The sequence below is a fragment of the Hemitrygon akajei genome, chromosome 13 (genome assembly GCF_048418815.1).
Source record: "Hemitrygon akajei chromosome 13, sHemAka1.3, whole genome shotgun sequence".
NCBI classification, from domain to species: domain Eukaryota; kingdom Metazoa; phylum Chordata; class Chondrichthyes; order Myliobatiformes; family Dasyatidae; genus Hemitrygon; species Hemitrygon akajei.
Genome location: NC_133136.1, coordinates 109,407,450 through 109,429,422, shown reverse-complemented (window position 1 = coordinate 109,429,422; position 21,973 = coordinate 109,407,450). Strand labels below are relative to the sequence as shown.

At 39.7% G+C, this 21,973-nt stretch overlaps 1 protein-coding gene across 2 annotated transcripts in view; it reads right to left on the bottom strand.

The window, feature by feature from the left end:
- ptpn13 (protein tyrosine phosphatase non-receptor type 13) overlaps positions 1 to 21,973 on the bottom strand; it is a 294,978-nt gene that overhangs the window by 88,877 nt on the left and 184,128 nt on the right. The window contains exons 18-27 of one of the 2 annotated variants that reach the window (XM_073065248.1): positions 20,981 to 21,413; positions 18,203 to 18,312; positions 13,312 to 13,401; positions 12,851 to 12,958; positions 11,389 to 11,538; positions 10,285 to 10,718; positions 8,736 to 8,879; positions 3,436 to 3,529; positions 2,763 to 2,848; positions 371 to 551 (exon numbers count right to left, since the gene is read on the bottom strand). In XM_073065248.1, the coding sequence (XP_072921349.1) occupies positions 371 to 551; positions 2,763 to 2,848; positions 3,436 to 3,529; positions 8,736 to 8,879; positions 10,285 to 10,718; positions 11,389 to 11,538; positions 12,851 to 12,958; positions 13,312 to 13,401; positions 18,203 to 18,312; positions 20,981 to 21,413 (1,830 nt within the window). The remainder of the gene's footprint in view (positions 1 to 370; positions 552 to 2,762; positions 2,849 to 3,435; positions 3,530 to 8,735; positions 8,880 to 10,284; positions 10,719 to 11,388; positions 11,539 to 12,850; positions 12,959 to 13,311; positions 13,402 to 18,202; positions 18,313 to 20,980; positions 21,414 to 21,973) is intronic. The other variant, XM_073065249.1, reaches the window with a different exon arrangement.

Sequence of the window (21,973 nt, the reverse complement as noted above, 5' to 3'; positions counted from 1 at the left end):
AGTTTTGCATCACTTGAAAATTTTAAAATTCACTTCAACCCTCAACTCCCAAATCAGAATATAAATTAAGAACTTGTTCTAGAAATTAACCCTGGGTAGCACCACCGCATACTTCCATCCCGCCCAAAAATCACCCAGTCAACAGTCTTTACTTTCCCAAAGCTAATTTTACACAGAAGCTGCTATTACAGCAAGTTTTTTAAAAAAAAACACGTCATTCACTTTTACTAATAAACCTAAAACATCATTCTTTATCAAAGACTCTTTGAAAGTGTAATCCAGTGCACATCTTTCTTGTAATGGGGCAACCAGAGCAATGCAGAGAACATAGCATGAAGTATGTTCTTACAAACCCTGAACTGTTCTTTACCTGTAGCAAAAGCATGGTCATTGGCAGCTGATGGCGTGAGATTTGTTCCTAATTTTCCTTTGTCTACTGGTTCACATGGTCCATTTTGATTGGTTGTTGATGGAGGTGTGCACTGTGGAGTTACTGGAGCATGGACCTTGGCTGCAGGAAGCTGTCCTTTCTCCAATAATAGAGTAACAAACTGCAAATAAAGAAATGCTTTATATAGTTTCGTTTGAGACTGAATCTACAAGCCATTTCTAAAAATCACAAAATTGCTTTAGTGTCACGTTAATGATAAAGTTTGAAACTTGATGCCTCCCTTAGATGTACAATGCTATTTTCACTTTGTCCTATGTGATGGCATCGATACTGCACGGTGCATAAAATTGCGGTAGAATGTCAATGTAAGAGAGGCCAGAAGAGTTGATAGGCAAGTGATAGATTACATTTATGTAAAATTGCATTTTGGTTAGCAGAACGAAGGGAGGCACAATTTTAACAGGAGTAGAGGGGCTGAATATTGTGGGTAAAAATGTGCAGAGATTATCAGAAAGAATTTTAGTAAGAAACTAGGTCAGCTAAAGTTGGCACTTTATGTCTAGTTCCGTTGGAAAGATTTATTGCAATTATTCCAGGGATAAGGGAATTTAATTATTTAATAGACTGCTGTAGTTGGGAAAGCTCTCCTTGTAAAAGAAGTTGTTAAAAGTAGGGGCCAGCACGGGAGTTTGTGGGAGGTATTTAACATCACGTAGGGTGCAGGTAGAGCAGAGAGAAACCTCCCAGTAGTGAGAGGGAAAGAAGCAGAGGACACAGAAATGTGAGAAAACAAAATTGTTTCAGGAAAAGAGTGCTCAGGGTATGGAATACACTGCCGGTGGCAGTGGAGCGATAGCTTCAATATCATTTTCAAAGGAAATTTTGTACAAAAACATTGACAGGGCTGTAGGAGACAGAAAGGGACTACCTAGATTATCCCTATATACAGCTGGCCTAGACAGGGCTATAAGAGACAGAAAGAAACTACTTTGATCATTTCTACATACAGCTGGCCTAGACAGAATGAAGTAAGTGTCACCATCTTTGCAGTAGCCTGATTGTGCTTCTGCAATTTCCTTTCAAGCACTGGAAGTACTTTTAAATTGACAGCCGTAACAACTACACATGTTCTGTAAAGGTACAATGTATTCTCTTTGATTGGAACATAATATAAAATGTTATAAGGGATGAAGAGCTTTGAAAAGAAACCAATGAAGACTTGAAATAAAATGTAACATCACAGGGACAGCTTAAATTGATGCTTTAAATGTAAACAAACAATATAAATTAGAAGGACAAAAGATTCTGCAGATGCTGGAAATCCAGAACAACACACACACATACAAGATGCTGGAAGACCTTGGCAGGTCAGGCAGCATCCATGGAAAGGAATAAACAGTCAAAGTTTTAGGCAGGTGTATGGGATTGAGTGGGATCCTGGATCAGCAAAGATGCAATGGCAGAACAGACTCGATGGGCTGAATGGCCCAATTCTGCTCCTATGTCTTATGGACCTGCTGAGTTCCTCCAGCATAATGAATTAGAATAGTTGGAATAAGTATTATGATAATGTGACCCAATATTATAAGCATTATCAGACAGAATTGTTCAATAAAAAAGGCTTTAGTTGGTTACACAGACATGAGAAAATCTGCGGATGCTGGAAATCCAAAGCAATACACACAAAATGCTGAAGGAACTCAGCAGGTCAGACAGCCCTGATGAATGTTTCAGCCGAAACATTGACTGTTGACTCTTTTCCATTGATACTGCCTGGTCTGCTGAGTTCCTCCAGCGTTTTGTAGGTATTGCTTTAGATGGTTAAATTGGCATATTAGTTGTGCCAAAGAATTTTAAGGTAAATTTGTAGCATCCAATTATGTTGTAGCAGCTAATTACATAAATTAAATTTATTTACCATCCTTTTAAAACTTGCACCATAATGGTTTTAGACAAATTCATAACAGAGTAAATACATATGAAGAAACATCAACATTTCCCCTTTCCTCTCTTCCAAGAGGCTATTAACAGAAACTCAACATCAAGAAAAGGCCTTAAAAGGAATCAAGTGACATTTAACAGCAATTTCCACCAGCCTCAGACTGTGTCCAGACAGTAATATTTCCCATATTTACATGGAAATACTTCATCAGTAAACTTACCATGAAATTGCACTCATCCTGTCTCCTCATCTTAAAGAAATATTGACTAAAGTGGTAACAGCCATTTTTGATGAAAGTTGTTTCTAAAGTATCAGGTTGTGAAGGAAGAGATGTGGCCTGGGCAGTAAGTGATGCTCAAGTTGGCTCACTTTATATTTACCACAACCAGTTGCATGCTAGGAATGTATCTGAAATGATGATCTGCATACCTGTCCTGTGCTCCTCAGTGTTTCGACAGCTTGTTTGTGAGTTGCACCCTCCAAAGAGATATTATTCACAGAAAGAACACGGTCACCTAAAATGAGCCAGCAAAACTTTAGCAAAAAACATGTAGCTGTGAACTTCCAAACCACATACAGCAAGTTTTGATTGCCAAACGAATATGGATGCTACATGATTTCCCACTTCAATGATAAAAATGGTAGAGACATTGTATCAAAATTATTATAATATTATTTGTGTCAGTTAAAGGCAAAGCAGAAGACTTCAAATTCCTCAATGATAATGCACTGGAAGGATGCATTGTGGAATTTACACTGTTGCTTGGGAGTAATCTCAGTTAAATTACCTGCTGGGATAATTTTTTATGTTTTTTATTTTACTACTGTGTGCCAATGGCAGTATACATGGCATGGCATGATGAAAGAAAAACTGACACAAATTTAACAGCTGTTTGCCTTCATAAAGTCTTGATCCAGTATCATTACTATTCTATATATGATGATAAAGTTAATCTGAGCAAAAATTGTCCATTAGTGCATTATTTTGGACAAGTGCCAAAAATTGGTGACTATCATAATTTGGAGGTACTGCTCCTTAAGACACTTGATACTGCAAAATTTAATTTGTGAAAGTAACTTTAAATGTGCATAAATAACTCACCTTTCCTAATTCGTCCGTCAGCCTCAGCTGCTCCTCCTGGTATTATGGCTTTTACATAAATCCCACCATGTCGCACACTTGTGTTTATACCACCCTAAAGTAATGCAAATGCATAGAAAGAAAAATAACTAACTGGTTTAAAAAACTTCTCTCTATGTGCTTTTTTTTAATGAAATCCTTTCACAGCAAATGGTAAGGATTGCCGGTGGGAAAAGAGCAAAAGATGACAGATACATTTACTAATAAGTTGCATATGTAAAGTTAAGAAAAGGAACTTCCCTTATTTACTAAGCTTCATGTACATTGTACGAGAGGAGAGAATGGACGTTGAGGTGTATAGACAAAACAGACTTTAAATATTTGTAAGGGAGAGAACTGATAGCTTTGCCAAGCATACAAGTTATATTGTATTTATACATTTCTTGTTGTGGGAAGGATGTGGAGCCTCTGACATAGTGAACAGAGTTCACTAACTCACGTACAGAATGAGTTGTCTTAAAGCAGTAAACATTTTGCTGAAAAGGGAAGCATTACGGAAATATCTAAACAATGTCCCAAATACTGGAAAAGATTTTAAGAAGGCTGGAGAGTACTGAAGGATATTTTCCCAATGGTAGGTGAATTAGGGACAAGGCATACAAGTTTATGAAAGGGAAATTAAAAGGAATCAAGACCAACAGAGAGGAAAAATAGTAATTTTGAAACCAGGCCTTATCATTTCCTTAGGTAAATGAGTAAAATATAAACTTCCAAAAGTAACTTTAAATAATAGCTATTTTGATAGATTCACCTTAAAAAAATTGTTAGTTATTTATTTAAAAGCTATGTGCATGAACACCCACTGCTTTGATAATTATAACAGCTGGCAACTGGTTGAGCATGACTTTCTGCCCATGATTTGTATCTGGATGGCTGAACTTGCTGACAAGTTCATTTCCAATACGCTAAAGGGCTTGCACAGCAGGTGGACATTCCAAGGATGATAGTGTCACATGGGTGAAGTACAGACTGGTTCATTGTAAAGAAAAGGTAGTCAACAAAGTCAGAACACAAGTTTATGAATTCTTTCAAGTATCTTTCAGTAAGTTTAATGGACAATTGTATCAAACTACCAATTAAAGATTTCAAAAAAGTAAAATCACTTAAAACATTCTAAATCATTAATTGATTAAACACTTTAATGTGTCTAATGAAACACATAACTAATCTTATTTCCCGCCCCCCCCCCCTCCGATTCCTTTTGTCTGTTTCTGTCCATGGGATTGTAACCAGGTGCAGGATCAGTGGAGAAACTTTCCAGTCTACATGCTGGGGAATTCAGCAAGTTCCTGCTCCACTGCAGGAGTCCATACAGGACACAGCAGGAAATGCAGCCAGAAATTTGCTGGTTGAGCTTGGTCTCTGAGGCTGGAACATCTTGCAGAGGAAAAGGATTCCAATAACTTATGAGTATACACTCTGTCAGATCTGCACTGTATTTCCTAGCACATTCAAAGCTAATGCTGTGTGCTCAATATACACTTCTTCCAGTCTGAATCAAAAGCTATATTGCAAATGACTCTCACAGCACTTTTCTTTTTGAGTACATACAAGTCTTCTTGGGCAGTGACAAAGACAGAATGCAAACTCAAAATAATTTGCTGCAAAAGAATCAGCAAAAAGGACCTAAGCAACTTTAACCTATAATGATGGCAAATCTGATGAATTAAGGAAAAAGTTTTAGACAAAGAGAAAATTTGTTTAAGCTTCTGTTGGCAATTGTGATGCTGAAAAGCTAACATACCTTGAGCAGTAACACAAATAAGCCAGTATTTTTCCATGTCAGTTATCCATTATCTGTCCAATCAAGTTGTATTATCCTTATCTGATAGAAAATTGCACCTCGGTGATTTTCCTCCCTTGCAAAGGTTTATTTTCTAGATACAAATTGTAGAAAGGAGGAGGAAAGAGAGAAGTAACCAGGTCTCCATCTACTTTACATCCCCAGGATTTAAGTCTCCTTCAGGTGCAGTTTCCTCTGGTCTAGTATTCATGTGGACAGGGAAGAAGAAAGGCAAAAGTGATGCCGTTGCTTCATCTTCTCATCACTCTCCTCACAGGGCACTCCAAGGTGATACAAACATCTAAGAGATCCAATAATCAGGCAAAGATGACCAGGAAAGTAATTGATCCCTTTCACCTGTACAGTGTTAACCAAATTCTTTAGGTCTGAAGGTCTTCTGACTGCTTATAATCTAATAAGAAAACAGTGGTTCCTTAAGGTTGTTTTTCGCCAGAGGGTGGTTTCAACTCCCACTACTGTTAAATACTCCTAATGGCATGCACCTCAAATAGCCTCAGACAACCAAGTTGAGCTCCTGGCCTTCATGAGACACTTAGCCTGGCAGAACCGTTTCTACTGACAGGAGGCTAAGGCAGATTACTGGAGATGGAGCTCGTCAGCTGTAGTTGGCAACTCATCAAGGAAAAGGAAAACTCGAATCTCAAACCTCTGCTGCCTTGTGACTATTCCCACACTTGTGGAGAGGACTTCAGGAGTAAACTCCAAGGTAAATTCCGGAGCTGGAGCCCCTAAGGCAGTCCTACATTGAGCTCAGTGCTGATTGCCACCACTGGTGCAAAGCTGTATCAGTCCGCTCTTCCTCTGGATTTGTCAGCTGTGTTGAGAGGGGAAGCCTGTTGCTCTCTATATCGCACTGGCCTGGCTTGCGTATCACATACAGTGGTCTCCCACCATCGGGCCGCAAAGCACGTGCTACCGGGCCGCGAGGAAACAATATGATTTGGCAATATGAAACAATGAGTCAGCTGCACCTTTCCTCATTCCCTGTCACTCCCACTGTTGAACTTGAACGCACACGAGGTCATCAGTCGGTTATTAACCTACAACTACTCGATGAGTAAAAACCAAACGCCGCTTGAAGGTTTCTTTGGAAGAGGTGGTAGGGGACATAAAAGGCCCAACGATGATGATAATGCAGAGACAGCTGAGGCAGAGACTACAAAAAAGCTTCCTTCAACAGAAAATACGACAAGTCGTACATAAAATATGGCTTTAATGCCACCGGTGACTCTCACGCTCCAAGCCCCCCGTGTGTGATATGTGGAGACAAGCTGTCTAATGAGGCAATGAAGCCCTCAAAACTGCTTCGGCACCTTGAGTCCAAGCACCCTGCACTTAAAGACAAACCCGTTGAGTTTTTTTTGAGTGGAAAAAACGTGAACAAGCAGGACAGAAGCAAGTGCTGAGAGCCGCCCCCTCCACAAATGCTGCTGCTCTGAGAGTATCGTACTTAGCGGCGAGCCATGTTGCTAAGGCTAAGCAGCCTTTCACTGTTGGTGAAGAATTGATTCTGCCTGCTGCCAGGGACATGTGCAGTGAACTGTTGGGAGAAGCTGCAGCTAACAAGATGGCACATGTTTCTCTTTCAGCTACCACAGTTTCAAGGAGAATCGATGACATGGCAGAGGACATCGAAGCACAGCTGTTGGGACGGCTTAACGAGTCACCATGGTATGCTATCCAGGTCGACAAGTCTACCGATGTTGACGACAAGGCAATACTGCTGGTTTATGTGCGATATAAATTTCAAGACAATGTGCACGAGGATATGTTGTGCGCACTGCCACTGCCAACTAACACAACTGGAGCAGAACTATTCAAGTCTTTGAATGACTACATGTCAGGCAAACTGGACTGGTCATTCAGTGTTGGAATATGCACAGACGGGGCTGCAGCTATGACTGGACGGCTGTCTGGTTTCACTACCCGAGTCAAAGAGGTTGCTCCTGAATGCCAGTCTACACACTGTGTCATAAACAGGGAAATGCTGGCTAGCCGAAAAATGTCACCTGATTTTAACAGCGTATTGAGTGACTCACGTCTGTTTGAGCAGCTTTGCGAGGAAATGGATGCAGAGCACAAACGCCTTCTCTTACACACTGAAGTCAGGTGACTATCAAGGGGGAGAGCCCTGGCCAGGGTTTTTGTGCTAAGAGAGCTGCTACAGAGATTTCTTTCAGGAAAAAAGTCACCACTGGCAGCACACTTCAATGACAAGGAGTGGATAGCAAAACTTGCTTATCTGTGTGACATCTTCAACCTGCTCAATGAACTCAATTTGTCACTTCAGGGGAGAATGACAACTGTTTTCAAGTTGGCAGATAAAGTGTCTGCTTTCAAAGCCAAACTGGAACTGTGGGGACAACGAGTGGACAGGGGCATGTTTGACATGTTCCTAACATTAGCTGGGATTTTGGGAGAGACTGAGGCTGCACCATCCTTCTCACAGCTGGTGTGCAATCACCTTTCTTTGCTGTCGACAGAATTCGAGCGTTACTTCCCAACAGCAAATGACCCAAGATGTGGAAAGGAATGGGTCTGTGACCCATTTGTGAATGTCCCCGGTGAGTCATCCATGTCAGTGTGAGAAGATGATCAACTCCTCGAGCTTACAAATGACGGTGAGCTGAAAAGCATGTTTGACATAACATATCTGCCGGCATTCTGGATCAAGGTCAAGGCTGAATATCCTGAGGTAGCCACAAAAGCACTGAGAAGGTTGCTTCCATTTCCAACATCGTATCTCTGTGAAGCGGGGTTTTCTGCAATGAATGCAATGAAAACTAAATTGCAGAATAGACTGGACATAAGGAACCCCCTTCGAGTATCGCTGTCTCCCATCACCCCTCGATGGGACCGTTTTGTTGCAGGGAAACAAGCCGAGGGCTCCCACTGATTCACCGATATCGGTGTGTTGCAATGATTTTATATGTTCATACGAGGAAAATATGCACTGTTTTTAATAATAAATTCGTTAGATAAACCCTTTCAGAAATGAAATGGAGTGTATTAGCCACTTATAAGTGACTTATAGTTGACTTATCGCCTATATTCCGGTCGTGATTAACAACCCCCTCATTCCCTGGTCCGCAACAATACGGTCAATATTAAACCGGTCTGCGGTGCAGAAAAGAATGGTGACCCCTGACATAGACAAGCAGAGATGCAACATCCATGGTCGATCCCAGCCAACGAAGAGCCTCAAAAGAACAAGGTATCCATATTGTAGCAGACACTGTCATTGCCACCAGCATTAAAGATCTAATTCTATAAATTCCATGTCCACTGATACCAGAGTAATCTGGTTCCCAACAGGATTGGGAAGGCAAGAATATCACTGATAATTTCTAACACATACAGATAAATTAGCCTATGATTCCTGAAAACCAGCTCCATTGAATTTACATTCTATATGTTTTAAAACTGAACTGAAATAGAGAAAAAGAAAGCTGAAAACCTTGCCAAACAGTACCGTGACACTTATGCCCAAGCTATTCTCTATTTTTGACAACTCCACTTCAAAAACATCGCCTGGTTTTAGCACGGTGTTGCTTTTCATATCAGGAAATATTCTTCTTTTGGTCTTTGCCACTGGAGAATCCTTCATGTAAGAAAAAGTTAAGATTAGTTCAAACAGCAATATGGGATATGCAATTGAACTTTTCTTCTTTTTCCCTCATTTTTATCATTCAAAGACAGGAAAAGACTTTACTGTCTTTGAATGATATAGAAAAATACTATTTTCATAGACATACTTTTTCCATTCTCAAGTGCAGCAAAGTATATTAATTTAGTTTAGTCCAATGAAGACAAAACACAAAAATACAGAAAAATAATAGGTAAGAATTGGTCATTTCAAGTTTTTTTTGTAAATTATATTACCACTAAAAGATGGTGAACAAATTTCATGATATATGACAATGATATTAAACATTCTGATTCTGGCTTTAATTTAAGGAGGTAATTTCAGGTTTGATACACTGTTCCTTAAAGTAGCTTGACATGGTATTATAAAACAATATGAACTGACTTCTACAAAAACCTGTTACAATGCAATGATGAGAAACTCAACAGTTTAGAGAACATACAACATATTGTGTAGACCTTGAAAAGTTCTACTCTTCGTACATGCAGCATATAGTTAACTAATCTAGACGAACAAAATTACAAATGGATTTTGCACCTTCATAGTCAGGAAAAACAAGAGGCAGCAGAAAATTAACAAGCCCTCAAGGTATTCCAAATCAACTCAATCATTGCATTGCTATAAAAATTGGGAATTTCTGCACAAGGGTTCAATATAATGATCGTGATAAATGTCCATTCAAACAGCTTGGTATAACTAGGGCAAGGAGTTTTGATGTATCAAATCCCACATCTTCTGGCTTAGCATGTTTAAGTCTGATCCTAATGAAGTCATGGGATTTAAATTTTGATTGTTCTCCTGCTCTTGGGTTTGTAATTTAATGACCTTTCTGAAAGTGTGTATGAATAATGAATATAATCAACAAGTAATGTCCTTCTCTCCCTTGCTCTAAACTGTCTGCCACAGCCTCGGGGAAGCACCCAATGTACTCAAAGCCCTCACACCCTGGTCATCCTCTCCTTCCCCCTTCCATCAGACAGGTGGTATAAAAATTTGAGAACATGTACCACCAGGCTCAAGGATAGCTTCTATCCTGCTGTTTTAAGACTCTTTTACAGACTTCTTACATGACACAGAACTCCTGATCGCTCATCAAGGCGCAGGCACTTTCTCAAACAATGTAAGGATTTAATTATGATTTTAACATGATATAAGCAGCGCACAGACAATTCACTCTGAAGAGTTGAATAAGGAATAAATGAAAGGAAAAATCTTCTGCCATTACTTCAGCTATTTGGAAATTATTGCTTTACACCTTGTAACTTTCTATAGATGTACAAAGAAAAGATGGTAGTGTAGGCAGTGGATGGGTGAAAATTAGGTGGGGAGGTTGGAAGAGTTGGAGGGGGAAGCACATTACCTTTTCGGGGCTTTGTTGCTCTTGACTGCTGGAATATGTTGCTTCATCCATATCAGAATCGCCCCGATCAGAGCAATCTGTTTCTTTAGGCGTTTCAGTATTAATGCTACTTAAATGCCCTGTGCCTTTTAGCACAGTTTGAATCAAGTCCTGCCTTATGCATCGTGACGTTTTGGAAGCAGTCTGGTGTCTGTGGAGACCATTCACCTGGCTTTGTGAAAGGCCTGCACTTTCAGTTCGTGAGTCCTGGGAGCTGGTACTTCCTCTTCGTTTTTCTTCAGATGGAACTGAGCCACGGACAGGATGAGTTCTCTGGTAACTCTGTGATTGATTAAGTTCTTCTGAAGAAGAGACCTCTTCATAATCCTGTTGTCTCACTTTAAGACAAGGACTCTTGGACTGGCTCCTTGTCCCCTTTTTAAGGGGAGGAGATGCTGGACAACAAATGATAAAACAATTAGATATTACTTCAAGCAATAGTCTACACTTTTTTAATAATTAATATGCAGTCATTTTGACTGTATGCTCTTAGTTAAAATAATATTTGCAAATTCAAATCCAGAATGCAGGCCCTCATTGTGTCCAACCAAAATCTATAACTCAGTTTTGAGCTTATGCACACTTTTGATGCTTATGCAACAATTTAATGCTCAACTAGATATTTTGCAAGCAGTTATATCATGATAAGTATCCCACTTAGTTATCTGACTCAAACACCAAGATTCACCCTCAGAGGCAATGTTAAACTTTAGAGTGAATTTACAATCATTGTGATTGGACGTTCACTTTCAATACTTTATAGTAAATAACAAACAACATCCTTTGCATGACAAATCTATGAGTCATTTCTAGTCTTACTAAAGGTAGTTTCTAATTTCCCTCATGGTGAATGACTTTTAACCCATGGTACGAGTCAATACAGCCTACACTTGCAACCAACACACTTCCACGTGAGGGATCTCTGAGCTTGAATGCACAATTCACTATAGGTTGTATCATGAGTTAATAAGCCACATCCTCCAACTCCACATTGTCTGACCTTACTCATAACTTTGTAATATTTCAGATTAACAGATTTTTATTTTTAAAACCTAGAACAAGTACCTGAAGGAATGCCAGTTCTTCTGTAAAGTTTCTCTTTTGGCTGAGAGACAACCAGGGTTACATCTTCAGGAGCATTTTGTAAAATTTCCACTGCTGCATTGTGCGCAACACCTTCTAAACGGATTCCATTTACGGATATCAGACGATCACCTGTAAACAGCAAAAACTTCCCTACTACTTCACAAGAATTTTTGAAACATGCATAGACCCTAAATCACAATGAATTTTGCAGATTCAACTTGGAATTATAGCTAATGTGATTGGACTCACTGAGAATTTACTCAACTCTTAAGACAATATTAAGCTTCATATTTTGTAACACTGGGTTTCTTAATTCTACATAGAACAGTACAGCATAGGAACACAACCTGCTGGCCATTATAACACCATGAGATATAGAAGCAGAATTAGGCCATTTGGCCCTTTGAGTCTGCTCTGCCACTTCATCATGGCTGATCCAATTTTCCTCTCAGCCCCAATCTCCTGCCTTTTCCCCATATCCTTTCATGTTCTGACCAATCAAGAATCTATCAACCTCTGCTTTAAATATTCATAAAGACTTGGCCTCCACAGCTGCCTGTGGCAAAGAATTCCACAGATTCACCACCCTCTGGTTAAAGAAATTCTTCCTCATCTCCATTCTAAAAGGACAACCCTCTATTCTGAGGCTGTGTCCTCTGGTCTTAGATTCTCTCACTATAGGAAATTTACAAGAACAATCAGAGCAAACTAATTAAACACCTAACTAGACTAATCCTTTCTATTTACACAATTATCTATATCCTCCCCCATTCTCTGCAAATTCATGTGCCTAAGATGCTTTTAAGTGCCTTTATCATATCTGCCACCACTTGGATCTCATGCATCTTAACCGTTTGGATAATTAATTAACCCTCTGGATGATTAATCTCTGCCTACATTTTTAATATTATAAAATTCTTCAACAAACTGGAGAATTGGTTTAAAATATTAATTAATATTCAAAATTAAGATATGAATTAATTAAAACACTAATTTAATGGTATAAGCTATGGTAAATCCCTATTGAAATGCAATAAACATTGTGTTATTCCAAGACAAAACACTAAGGGGCGCACCTAGACAACCACTTGCTGGTAAGATCAATAAACCGCAGTGTTTAGTTAACCAGCTGAGGCACTGCCTCTCTTTCTGGAAGAAAATTGGGAGTTGGGTAAAGAATGCATTAAAATATGTGAAAGAAAACCAGTGTTATCAGCTTTAAGTCACAGATTCATCCTGTCTGATGATGATGAGCTGTCAGATCCTAGAGCTTGGTGCTTAGGGAATATCAACACTGACAGACCATAGTCGCAATCCCTACAAGAACAGCCCTTTCAAAACCTGTAGCCTCCTTGCCTGACAACTCATGCGCTTAGCAGGGAATTGTGATGATCATGTTGGAGGATATTACTACTTATCATGTGCAGAGGCAATACAATACCTGGGTTTAACCGCTGATCAAGTTCTGCTGGACCTCCTGGCAAGATCGTAGAGACAAAGATTCCCAAGTCCAGTTTTCCTGTCTTTGCTCCACCAATAATCTGAAAACCTATTTTTAATCAAGAATTTGGTGAGTGGCGTTATTATTAGAATGCCTGCAGTTCTTCCCCTTTTGGCCAGAAGAGAAGAACACTGTTGCATGAGGCTGAGCATCTCAATTTAAATTCATTCTTTGGAATCAGGTAGTTTTTATGCTTTTGTTATTACTTGGTCAAAGCAACTAATTCCATTCACTACCGTGCAAGATTTTGTCTAATAATTTTTTATGTGTTTGTCCACAAAATTATCCAGATAATTTTATATGCGTTTGCTTTAAAATTGTTGATAATAAAATTATTTTGGCAGCTAAATGACATTATTTCAACCATAGTTAAAACACCCAAACACACTGAGCCAACGTACCCAAACCATGTTTCACATCCTTCTTCAGCTTTATACATCTAAGCTCCCTTTCTGGTGAAGGCAATGTACTAAATTTCTGATGAAGAGTACCTATCAAATACAAACAGTTCAAAAGTTAGGCTAGTATGGCTGTCAATTAAGGAATTACTATATATAAAAAGTCAACTTTATAAAAAAGGAATTGCAATTAATTTCAATGCTGGATTTGGAATTAATCTGGGCAGTCACCTATTTGGGACAACTCTTAACAAATAAAAACAAATCGAGAAAACTGCCAGGATTTTCTTTATTTGGGATACTATGTCATTTAACTGACTCAAGAAACGGCTGCCAAATAGGTTCAAAGTTGCAACAATCACGTGTACTTGCGTGGCTAACAGACATGACACTGTGCTTACAGTGAACACTTTTAAATAGTGTCAGTTGTGTGTTTGTGTTAAAAAAAAGTGATTTACGTCACTAATAGTTGGCAGGAAATGAGCAATAAAGCAATTCCAAACTGTTCTGCTCACTGTGGTTTCGAGCATCTGGCAATGTCCGAAACGGGCAGGAGTGAAAATAAAACGAGTTTACTACTTCAACAAGTTGGAAATGATGAAAAATTTGAAGGTATTAACATAACCTTGAATGCTACAGTGAAAATGAAGATTTGGAGGATATAATCGTCAACAGCAGTATATGAAGTCAGTCCATTATCTTCACTCAGTGCCTGAGCTGACTTTGTTCACTGCATACACTGGATGAATTCCTCCGTTGCAAACTATTCGGAACTAATACACAGCTTTATAGTACTCTGGTACTATTGGTAGCGTTATAATTTGTTCTGTATTTCATTTAAATACATAATTTGTTACTCAGATGGTCTTATGTATACCTTTTTGAACTATTTCCATGAAACTTCAGTTAATTGGGGCAGCCATTTATTTGTGCCAAAATGTACTGGTCCTGTTGTATCCCAATTAACCGGAATTCACTGTAAATATGTCAAATCACATTTGCATAACACTTAAAGCTATTGAACAAACTCTTGGCAATAATTACCACACCCCTGCCCTTCTAAAGACACCTTCAATTTGTTCTAAGCATCCATTAATTAGAAATAAGTACTATTTCACAATGCAGCTGTTTATCTTCATAAAGCTGATTAACATGCCACAGTCTCAAAACATTTAAAGAGCAATTAAGAGAACGTGAAAGACTCAAATATTTCTGTGTGAAAATTAAACAACATGTCACACAATAATTTAAATGGGTAACTAAAAAGTTTACAATTTGTGTCATTGCTTGACCTCTTGATTAGTGCACAAAGAAAGGCATAAGCTTCTCAGTGAGAAAAAAGAATCAATGCTCAGTTACTGATTTGCTTTTGCTCATTTGCACTTTAAAAATCCAAATTAAACCACAATTAAATCAATAATTGCAGATTTTCTGGTGCTATATAGGATAATTAGAACACTAATGCGTAAATTTGAATCTATCAACCCCTTCCCAATATATTAAAGGCCTCTTGTGCACAATATATCCATTATACATTCCTACAACAATTCAGTGTCAATTATTTATATGTAAATTTATTTCAGCCGAAGAAATTCTGTTTGGGTCATGTTTCATGGGATGGCACTTTGCACAAAAGAAAAGTTAATCAGAATTTATAAATGCTCGATTATCAAGGACTGTAAAAGTTGGATAAAACCCAAACAGCTGATGCAATTGGAGAACATGAATTTTTCCTTTTTAGTTCTGTACACAAAGGAAAAATACTTCTTGTGGCCAGTTCAGCTGGACTACCTAGGGCAAGTACTATGTATGGCTCAGCATTCTCCAGAGGACATAATAGAACACACAAGGGCCTGCAAACTTCCACACATCTGCTAGTTGCTGCTTCAAACTATGATGAATCATGACCAGACCTGCTGCCAACTTGCTAATGAAGGATCTCGGGAAGTTGATCAAAGTCAGCATAAAGAGACAAAAAACTGTCAGAAATTAAGAAAATATCTTCTGAAGATCAGTGGTGGAAAAATATGATTACATTTAGAAGGGCACTGTTTTCATATTAATCTATTTAATAAATTCATTAAGTTGAAGTAAGACAAATGTGATACATTATTAGGAAATCTCAGAATCAATAATGCACTTTAAAAGTGGCAAATATTATGTTCTAAAACATAAAGAATTGGACAATATGCATGTTATATTTCAGACATCCAAAAGTTAAGCTAAAATTCTACATATGAAGCAACACACACACACACAAAGTGCTGGAGGAACTCAGCACGTCAGGCAGCATCTATGGAAATGAATAAACAGTCAACATTTCAGGCTGAGACTCTTCTTCAGGACTGAAAAGTAAAGGGAAAGATGACAAAATAAAAAAGTGGAGGAGCAGCTGGTCGAAGAGTCAGAGGGCAGCAGAAATCACAGTGGGGGAGCAGTGAGAGAGAGTTTCACTTAACTCCCATCAAAGATTTAAAACCTATAACCATGCTATTGATAGGTCTCAGTCATTATATAAACTATTCTAAATTATTAGATAACTAGACAAATTATTTTAGCAGCATAAATACACAAAATAAGAAATAGTGCAACATTTAAGATTGTGCGTGCGTCTGTGTGCACGTTTTAGAACATGTTTCCCTTTTATCCAATACTTCCAGTGATGTAAAAACTGACAAAACAGCTTGTGGTGTGCACATCAAGTACAGTACAGGCTTAATTTTCTCCTTGCATGTATTTACTGTAACTAGGAACTAGAGAAAGAGAATAATAGGAGTAGAAAAAGAGGGTGGAGACCAAGAAAAGCTGAATGATATGAGTGGTGATGGTGCTAACTGAAAGACAGAGGTAAATACATACCTAGAGGATGTGAAAACAGAAGCAATTAACTTTAAATATTATAAAATAAAGAATGAAGGCTAGAAATGTGAGCTGGATTACCTGAAATCATTGAATCCTTAAGTCTATAATGTGCCATGTCAGAAGATGTGGTTCTAACCTTGAGTTTCTAATGAGTTCCACTGGAGTACATAAGATTAGGAGTGAGATATCAACTGGCTCGACTTCAGCACTCCTCGAACCATACCGCTTCTGAACATACTATCCTCTGCTTTCTCCGCACCAATCTCAACCTTACCATCAAATCTGCGAAGGGGTGCTGTTCCTGTGTGGTGGACTTACCTCTGAGGTGGCAACGCTCAGACACCTCCACAAAAGATTTCAAGACATCTCAACAGAAGGCCCAACCAGTTGCCCTCAATCACTGCCCTGCTCAGTCGAGCAGAACTGGTCCTCACCCTCAACAATTTCTCATTTGGCTCCTCCCACTTCCTCCAAACTCAAGGGGTAGCATTGGCAGCCGCATGGTTTCCAGCAATACATGCCTTTTCCCCGGCTACCTTATTTGTCTTTCTCTATCTCTGGAGACAAACTGTCTATCAACGTATTTTATAAACCTACCAACTGCCACTACTATCTTGACTATAACTCTTCCCACCGTCTCCTGTAAAAATTCTCACTGCCGCATCTGTTCCTAGGATGAGGCTTTTCTTTCCAGAACATTGATGAAGTTCTCTTTCTCCAAAGAACAGGGTTTCCCTTGCTCCACCATTGATACTACTCTCAACCCATCTCCTCCATTTCCTGGGCATCTGTGTTCAACCCATCTTCCTGCCACCTTAACAGGGATAAGGTTCCTTTTGTCTTCACCTACCACCCCATCAGCCTCCACATCCAATACATCATTCTACTCAACTTCCGCCATTATCAATGGGATCCCACTACCAAACACATCTTGACCTTCCTCCCGCCTCACTCTCCACTTTCCACAGGGACCACTCCCCCTGTGATTCCTTTGTCCATTTTTCCCTCCCTACTAATCTCTCTGCTGGCACATTTCCCTATAAGTGACAGAAATGTGACACCTACCCATTCATCTCCTCCCTTACGTCCATTCAGAGCCCACCTATTCCTTCCAGGTACAGGCTCCTCTACATTGATGAGATCCTACATAAATTGAGGCACCGCTTTGTTGAACACCTTCGTTCCATCTGACAAAAGGAGAAATCTCCTGTGGCCAACCATTTTGATTCCTATCCCCATTCCCATTCCAACATGCCAGTCCATGGCCTCCTCGTTTGACACGATGAAGCCACTCTCAGGGTGGAGGATCCCATATTCCATTTCAGTAGCCTTCAATCTGATGGCATGAACATCAATTTCTCATTCTGGTTACCTTTTTTTTCCCTCCCCCTTACCTCTTCTATTCCCTACTCTGGCCTCTTACCTTTTCTCCTCACCTGCCTATCACCCACCATGGTTCACTCTCTTCAACTTTCAGATTCCTTCCTCTCCTGCCCTTTATCTTTCCTACCCACCTGGCTTCACCTGTCACCTTCCAGCTAGTCCTCCTTTCCCTCCTCTTCCTTTTTTGTTCATCCAAAATGCCAACTGTTTATTCATTTTCATAGATGCTGTCTGACCTGCTGAATTTTGCCAGCATTTTGTATGTGTTGACCCGAATTTATTCTAGGTACTAAATATATGTATGAACTCAATTGGTCCTTTGGTGTTTTTATTTCAGAAGATCTGGGCCCAACAATTATGAAGAAAACACAGTATTGCCAGTGACATCTAAAATTTTGATAAATTTTTATAGATGTGTAGTGAAGATTATATTAACTGGCGGCATCACAACCTGGTATTCTTTCTTTTTTGTATTTGTGAAGTTTGTTGTCTTTTTGTTGAACTGGTTGTCCACCCTGTTGGCAGTGTCATGGTTATTGGATTTATTGAGTATGTCTGGAGTAAAATGAATCTCAAGGTTGTATATAGTGACATATAATTCACTTTAATAATAAATTTACTTTGAACCTTGAAATATTTAGTGTCTGACCTATAGCATTTGCCTGAATAGAATCTTCTGCAGGTGGCGAATCAGGCGCTGGAATTCTTCGGGGAGGGCTTCGGTGTAAGGTAGCCTGAGACTTCTTTGGACAAGTGACACTTGAACAAAATAATAAAAGTGATAAAATGGAAGAAAAATAAATGAGACATTTTTTTCAGTAAATTGCAAAAGCAAAAATTGAAACTAATTGTACTTTACATACACCATTCTCCATAAAACATAGTTCCTTAAGTGTAATTAAAAACAGTCATATGATAAAGAAATAATACACTTTAATCAGAGATTTTCTGAGTATTCACTAAATAAGTCATCTTAAGATTTTAAAACTAAAATTGATTGTTTCCTTATGATTTCAACAAGAGGCGACATGACAAACTACTTTTTTCTTTAGATTTGATGCCATCATTCGCTTTGATTGAGGAAATTGACACAAATGTGTCTAAATCACAAAGCAACTGAGGAAGAGTAATATTTAACTTCAACAGCTGCATCTAGATCCAGGGAAGATTTTTTTTAATTGACTAGTTTACACATTATAAAATACAAAATGATAGAATCTTTCTCATCTTGGTGTTTACTTTTATGAAATGCCTGGAGGTACAAGTTTCCTGCACTAACCTTACTGGGCTGAGTGGAGTTGTTGATTCCAACAGGAATCATACAGAGTCATACAGCATTACAGGCCCTTCATCCCAATTCTGTGCTGACTTACAAACACTTACTTTCACTATTTCCATTTTATTCTGCCACAACTTCTATCACATAAACACTCACTTGTAATGGCCAATTAACATACATTTCTAACATGGGAAGAAACACTGATGATCGTAGGGAAATGTGCAACTCGATATAAACAATACCAGAGATTAAGTGCAAACCAGAGTTGCTGGAAATGCTTTGCTACTGTGCAAAGCAATGGCCAGCCATCAATTGCCCAAACCCTACAACATCCAGCTGGCACATGGGCACAGACCCCCGGAGCTGGAACTAGAGGATGGCACACTGGATCATCCACTGATGACAAGATCTAGATGCACTGCATTTGGTTCATAACTTTACACCACAATGGCCCATGCCAGAACAATTCTGACAACTGCTGTTAAGATCTTTTAATCTTTCATTTAAAAAATTGCAGGTGGAACACCCTTTATCGAAAATGCTTGGGGCTGGAAATGCTTCAGATTTCGGAATATTTGCATCTGTATAATGAGATAGCTACAATATTCAGAAGCTGATGAATTCACACTTTCAATACACGATCAAGATCTTTATTTTTTGCTTTCTGCAGCGCTGTTCTGTTTTTAATTAAATCCCGTTCATTACTGTCAGCATAGAACTTTAACAGTCTATCCTTGTGTTTCTTCACGTTGTAGATGGTGGTCATTCCAACACCATACCGTCAGACACTTCACACTTACACCAATGTCAAGTGTCTCCAGCAACTTGACTTTCTGTGTTATAGAGAAGCAAAAATGCTTCTTCTTTTACTTTCAACTATTACCCAAAGGCCTTGTTGACACTTCACAGCACAGCACAAGGAATAATTGTAAAATGCGTGATCATCACTGTCAGCAATGCATGAAGGTCTGTTTAAGATGATTGCTGAAAACAACTTAACACCAACAAGGTACCCTACTCAGGACAGGCGTGGTCGCTTCTCAGCGCTATCTGTGAAGTGCAGAGACCTGCACACAGCTTGGGAACCTTCCCAGTGCCTTGCAGATTTTCCATCTGTGCTGTCATGTCATCACTCAAAAACATTTCAGATTTTGGAACAAACACGAGGAAATCTGCAGATGCTGGAAATTCAAACAACACACACAAAATGCTGGTGGAACACAGCAGGCCAGGCAGCATCTATAAGGAGCAGCACTGTCGATGTTTTGGGCCGAGACCCTTCGTCAGGACTAACTGAAAGGAAAGATAGTAAGAGATTTGAAAGTAGTGGGGGGAGGGGGAAATGCGAAATGATAGGAGAAGACCGGAGGGGGTGGGATGAAGCTAAGAGCTGGAAAGGTGATTGGCGAAAGTGATACAGAGCTGGAGAAGGGAAAGGATCATGGGACGAGAGGCCTCGGGAGAAAGAGGGGGGTGGGGGGGAAGCACCAGAGGGAGATGGAGAACAGGCAGAGTGATGGGCAGAGAGAGAGAGAAAAAAAACAACTAAATATGTCAGGGATGGGGTAAGAAGGGGAGGAGGGGCATTAACAGAATTTCAGATAAAGGGTGCTATAACCTGTAATAGATTGTTTTCATTATATAAATCTATCCAACAGCATTTTTTTTTTTGGAAACATCTGACAAGCAGGTGCATTTAAGCACAGGTCGGAAAACATCTGACAACTTTTGAGCAGTCAAAGCCTGCGGGGATGCTCTGAGGGGAGTTTCTGTGGTCGGGAGCCGAGGCCCAGTTGTTGCTGATGCCTGGCTGTACCTTGCCTTCCAACTGGAGGGTTAGGATGTCCACAATGACTGAACTTGCAAGCCTACGTGAGGCATAATGCTGGTAGATGAGTACAAGGGTCAAGGGTGGACATGGTTTTGTGCTGTGTGACTAACACAGGAATGGGGAGAGCACAGCAGAGGGGAAAGTGCCACTCTGGGCAGGGTTGAATCCATTTTATAAATGGAGCTTTCCATTTTGTTGACAACGATATCATGTGGCGAAAAGGTTTGCTCAGTCACAAAGGTTTGCTTTGGTCATAAAGGTCTTAGTTACAGCAGTTTCTAACACCACGAACCCACTCCTTATGTGAAAAAACATACCTGCTTTTGACCCACTGCTCACTGTCTACCACGGACTCGGTGTCTGAACGGTGCTGTGGATGCTTCAGCTTGAGTCCGGTCGGCCCTTTCAGCATACTTGGAGGAGGAATGAGCTGGCTGCTAAAAATGGATGTACTTCTCCGTTTTGAATCAGAAACTGGACGAAGGTCGTAGTGAGATTTGCTGAGAACGGGAAGATATTGATCCCACAGAGCTCTACACACCTTATCTTTGGAGATGCTGTGCAGAGGCTGGTTCAACGCAGCCTCTGACCGAGACATGCGTTTCAGGAGATCAGACTGTGCAAGTTGTAATGGATCTGTTATTTTGCTGTAGGCACTGGCGGCAAGACTAGAACTGCTATTCACCCTGCTTGTGCTGAATACACCTGCTGAGTCTCCATTGTAGTTCAAATTGTTGACCGATAAGCTTTCTAAAAAAATAAACATAAAAGTGAGTTTGGTCCGCATGTCAGGCAGAATGAACGTACAACCAGGATACCTTCCATCCCACAGTTAGGACAGCTCCATCCCACTGTTAGGACTGCTTCTATCCCACTGTTGAATGGCCCACTAGTACAATAAGCTGGCCAGGCAGCATCTATAGGGAGAAGCGCTGTCGACGTTTCGGGCCAAGACCCTTCATCCTGATGAAGGGTCTCGGCTCGAAACGTCGACAGTGCTTCTCCCTATCGATGCTGCCTGGCCTGCTGTGTTCCACCAACATTTTGTGTGTGTTGTTGTTTGAATTTCCAGCATCTGCAGATATCCTCGTGAGTACAATAAGCTTGACTCTTTACCTCGCAATCTACCTGTTTCAGCTTTGTGCCCTATGCCCTGCCTGCACTTACACTTTCTCTGTAACTGTAACATATTATTCTGCTTTCTGTTATTGTTTTCCCAGTACCTCATGCACTGTGGTACTAAAATAATCTGTATGGATAACATGCAAAACAAAGTTTTTCACTGTACCTTGCTACATGCGATAGTAAGA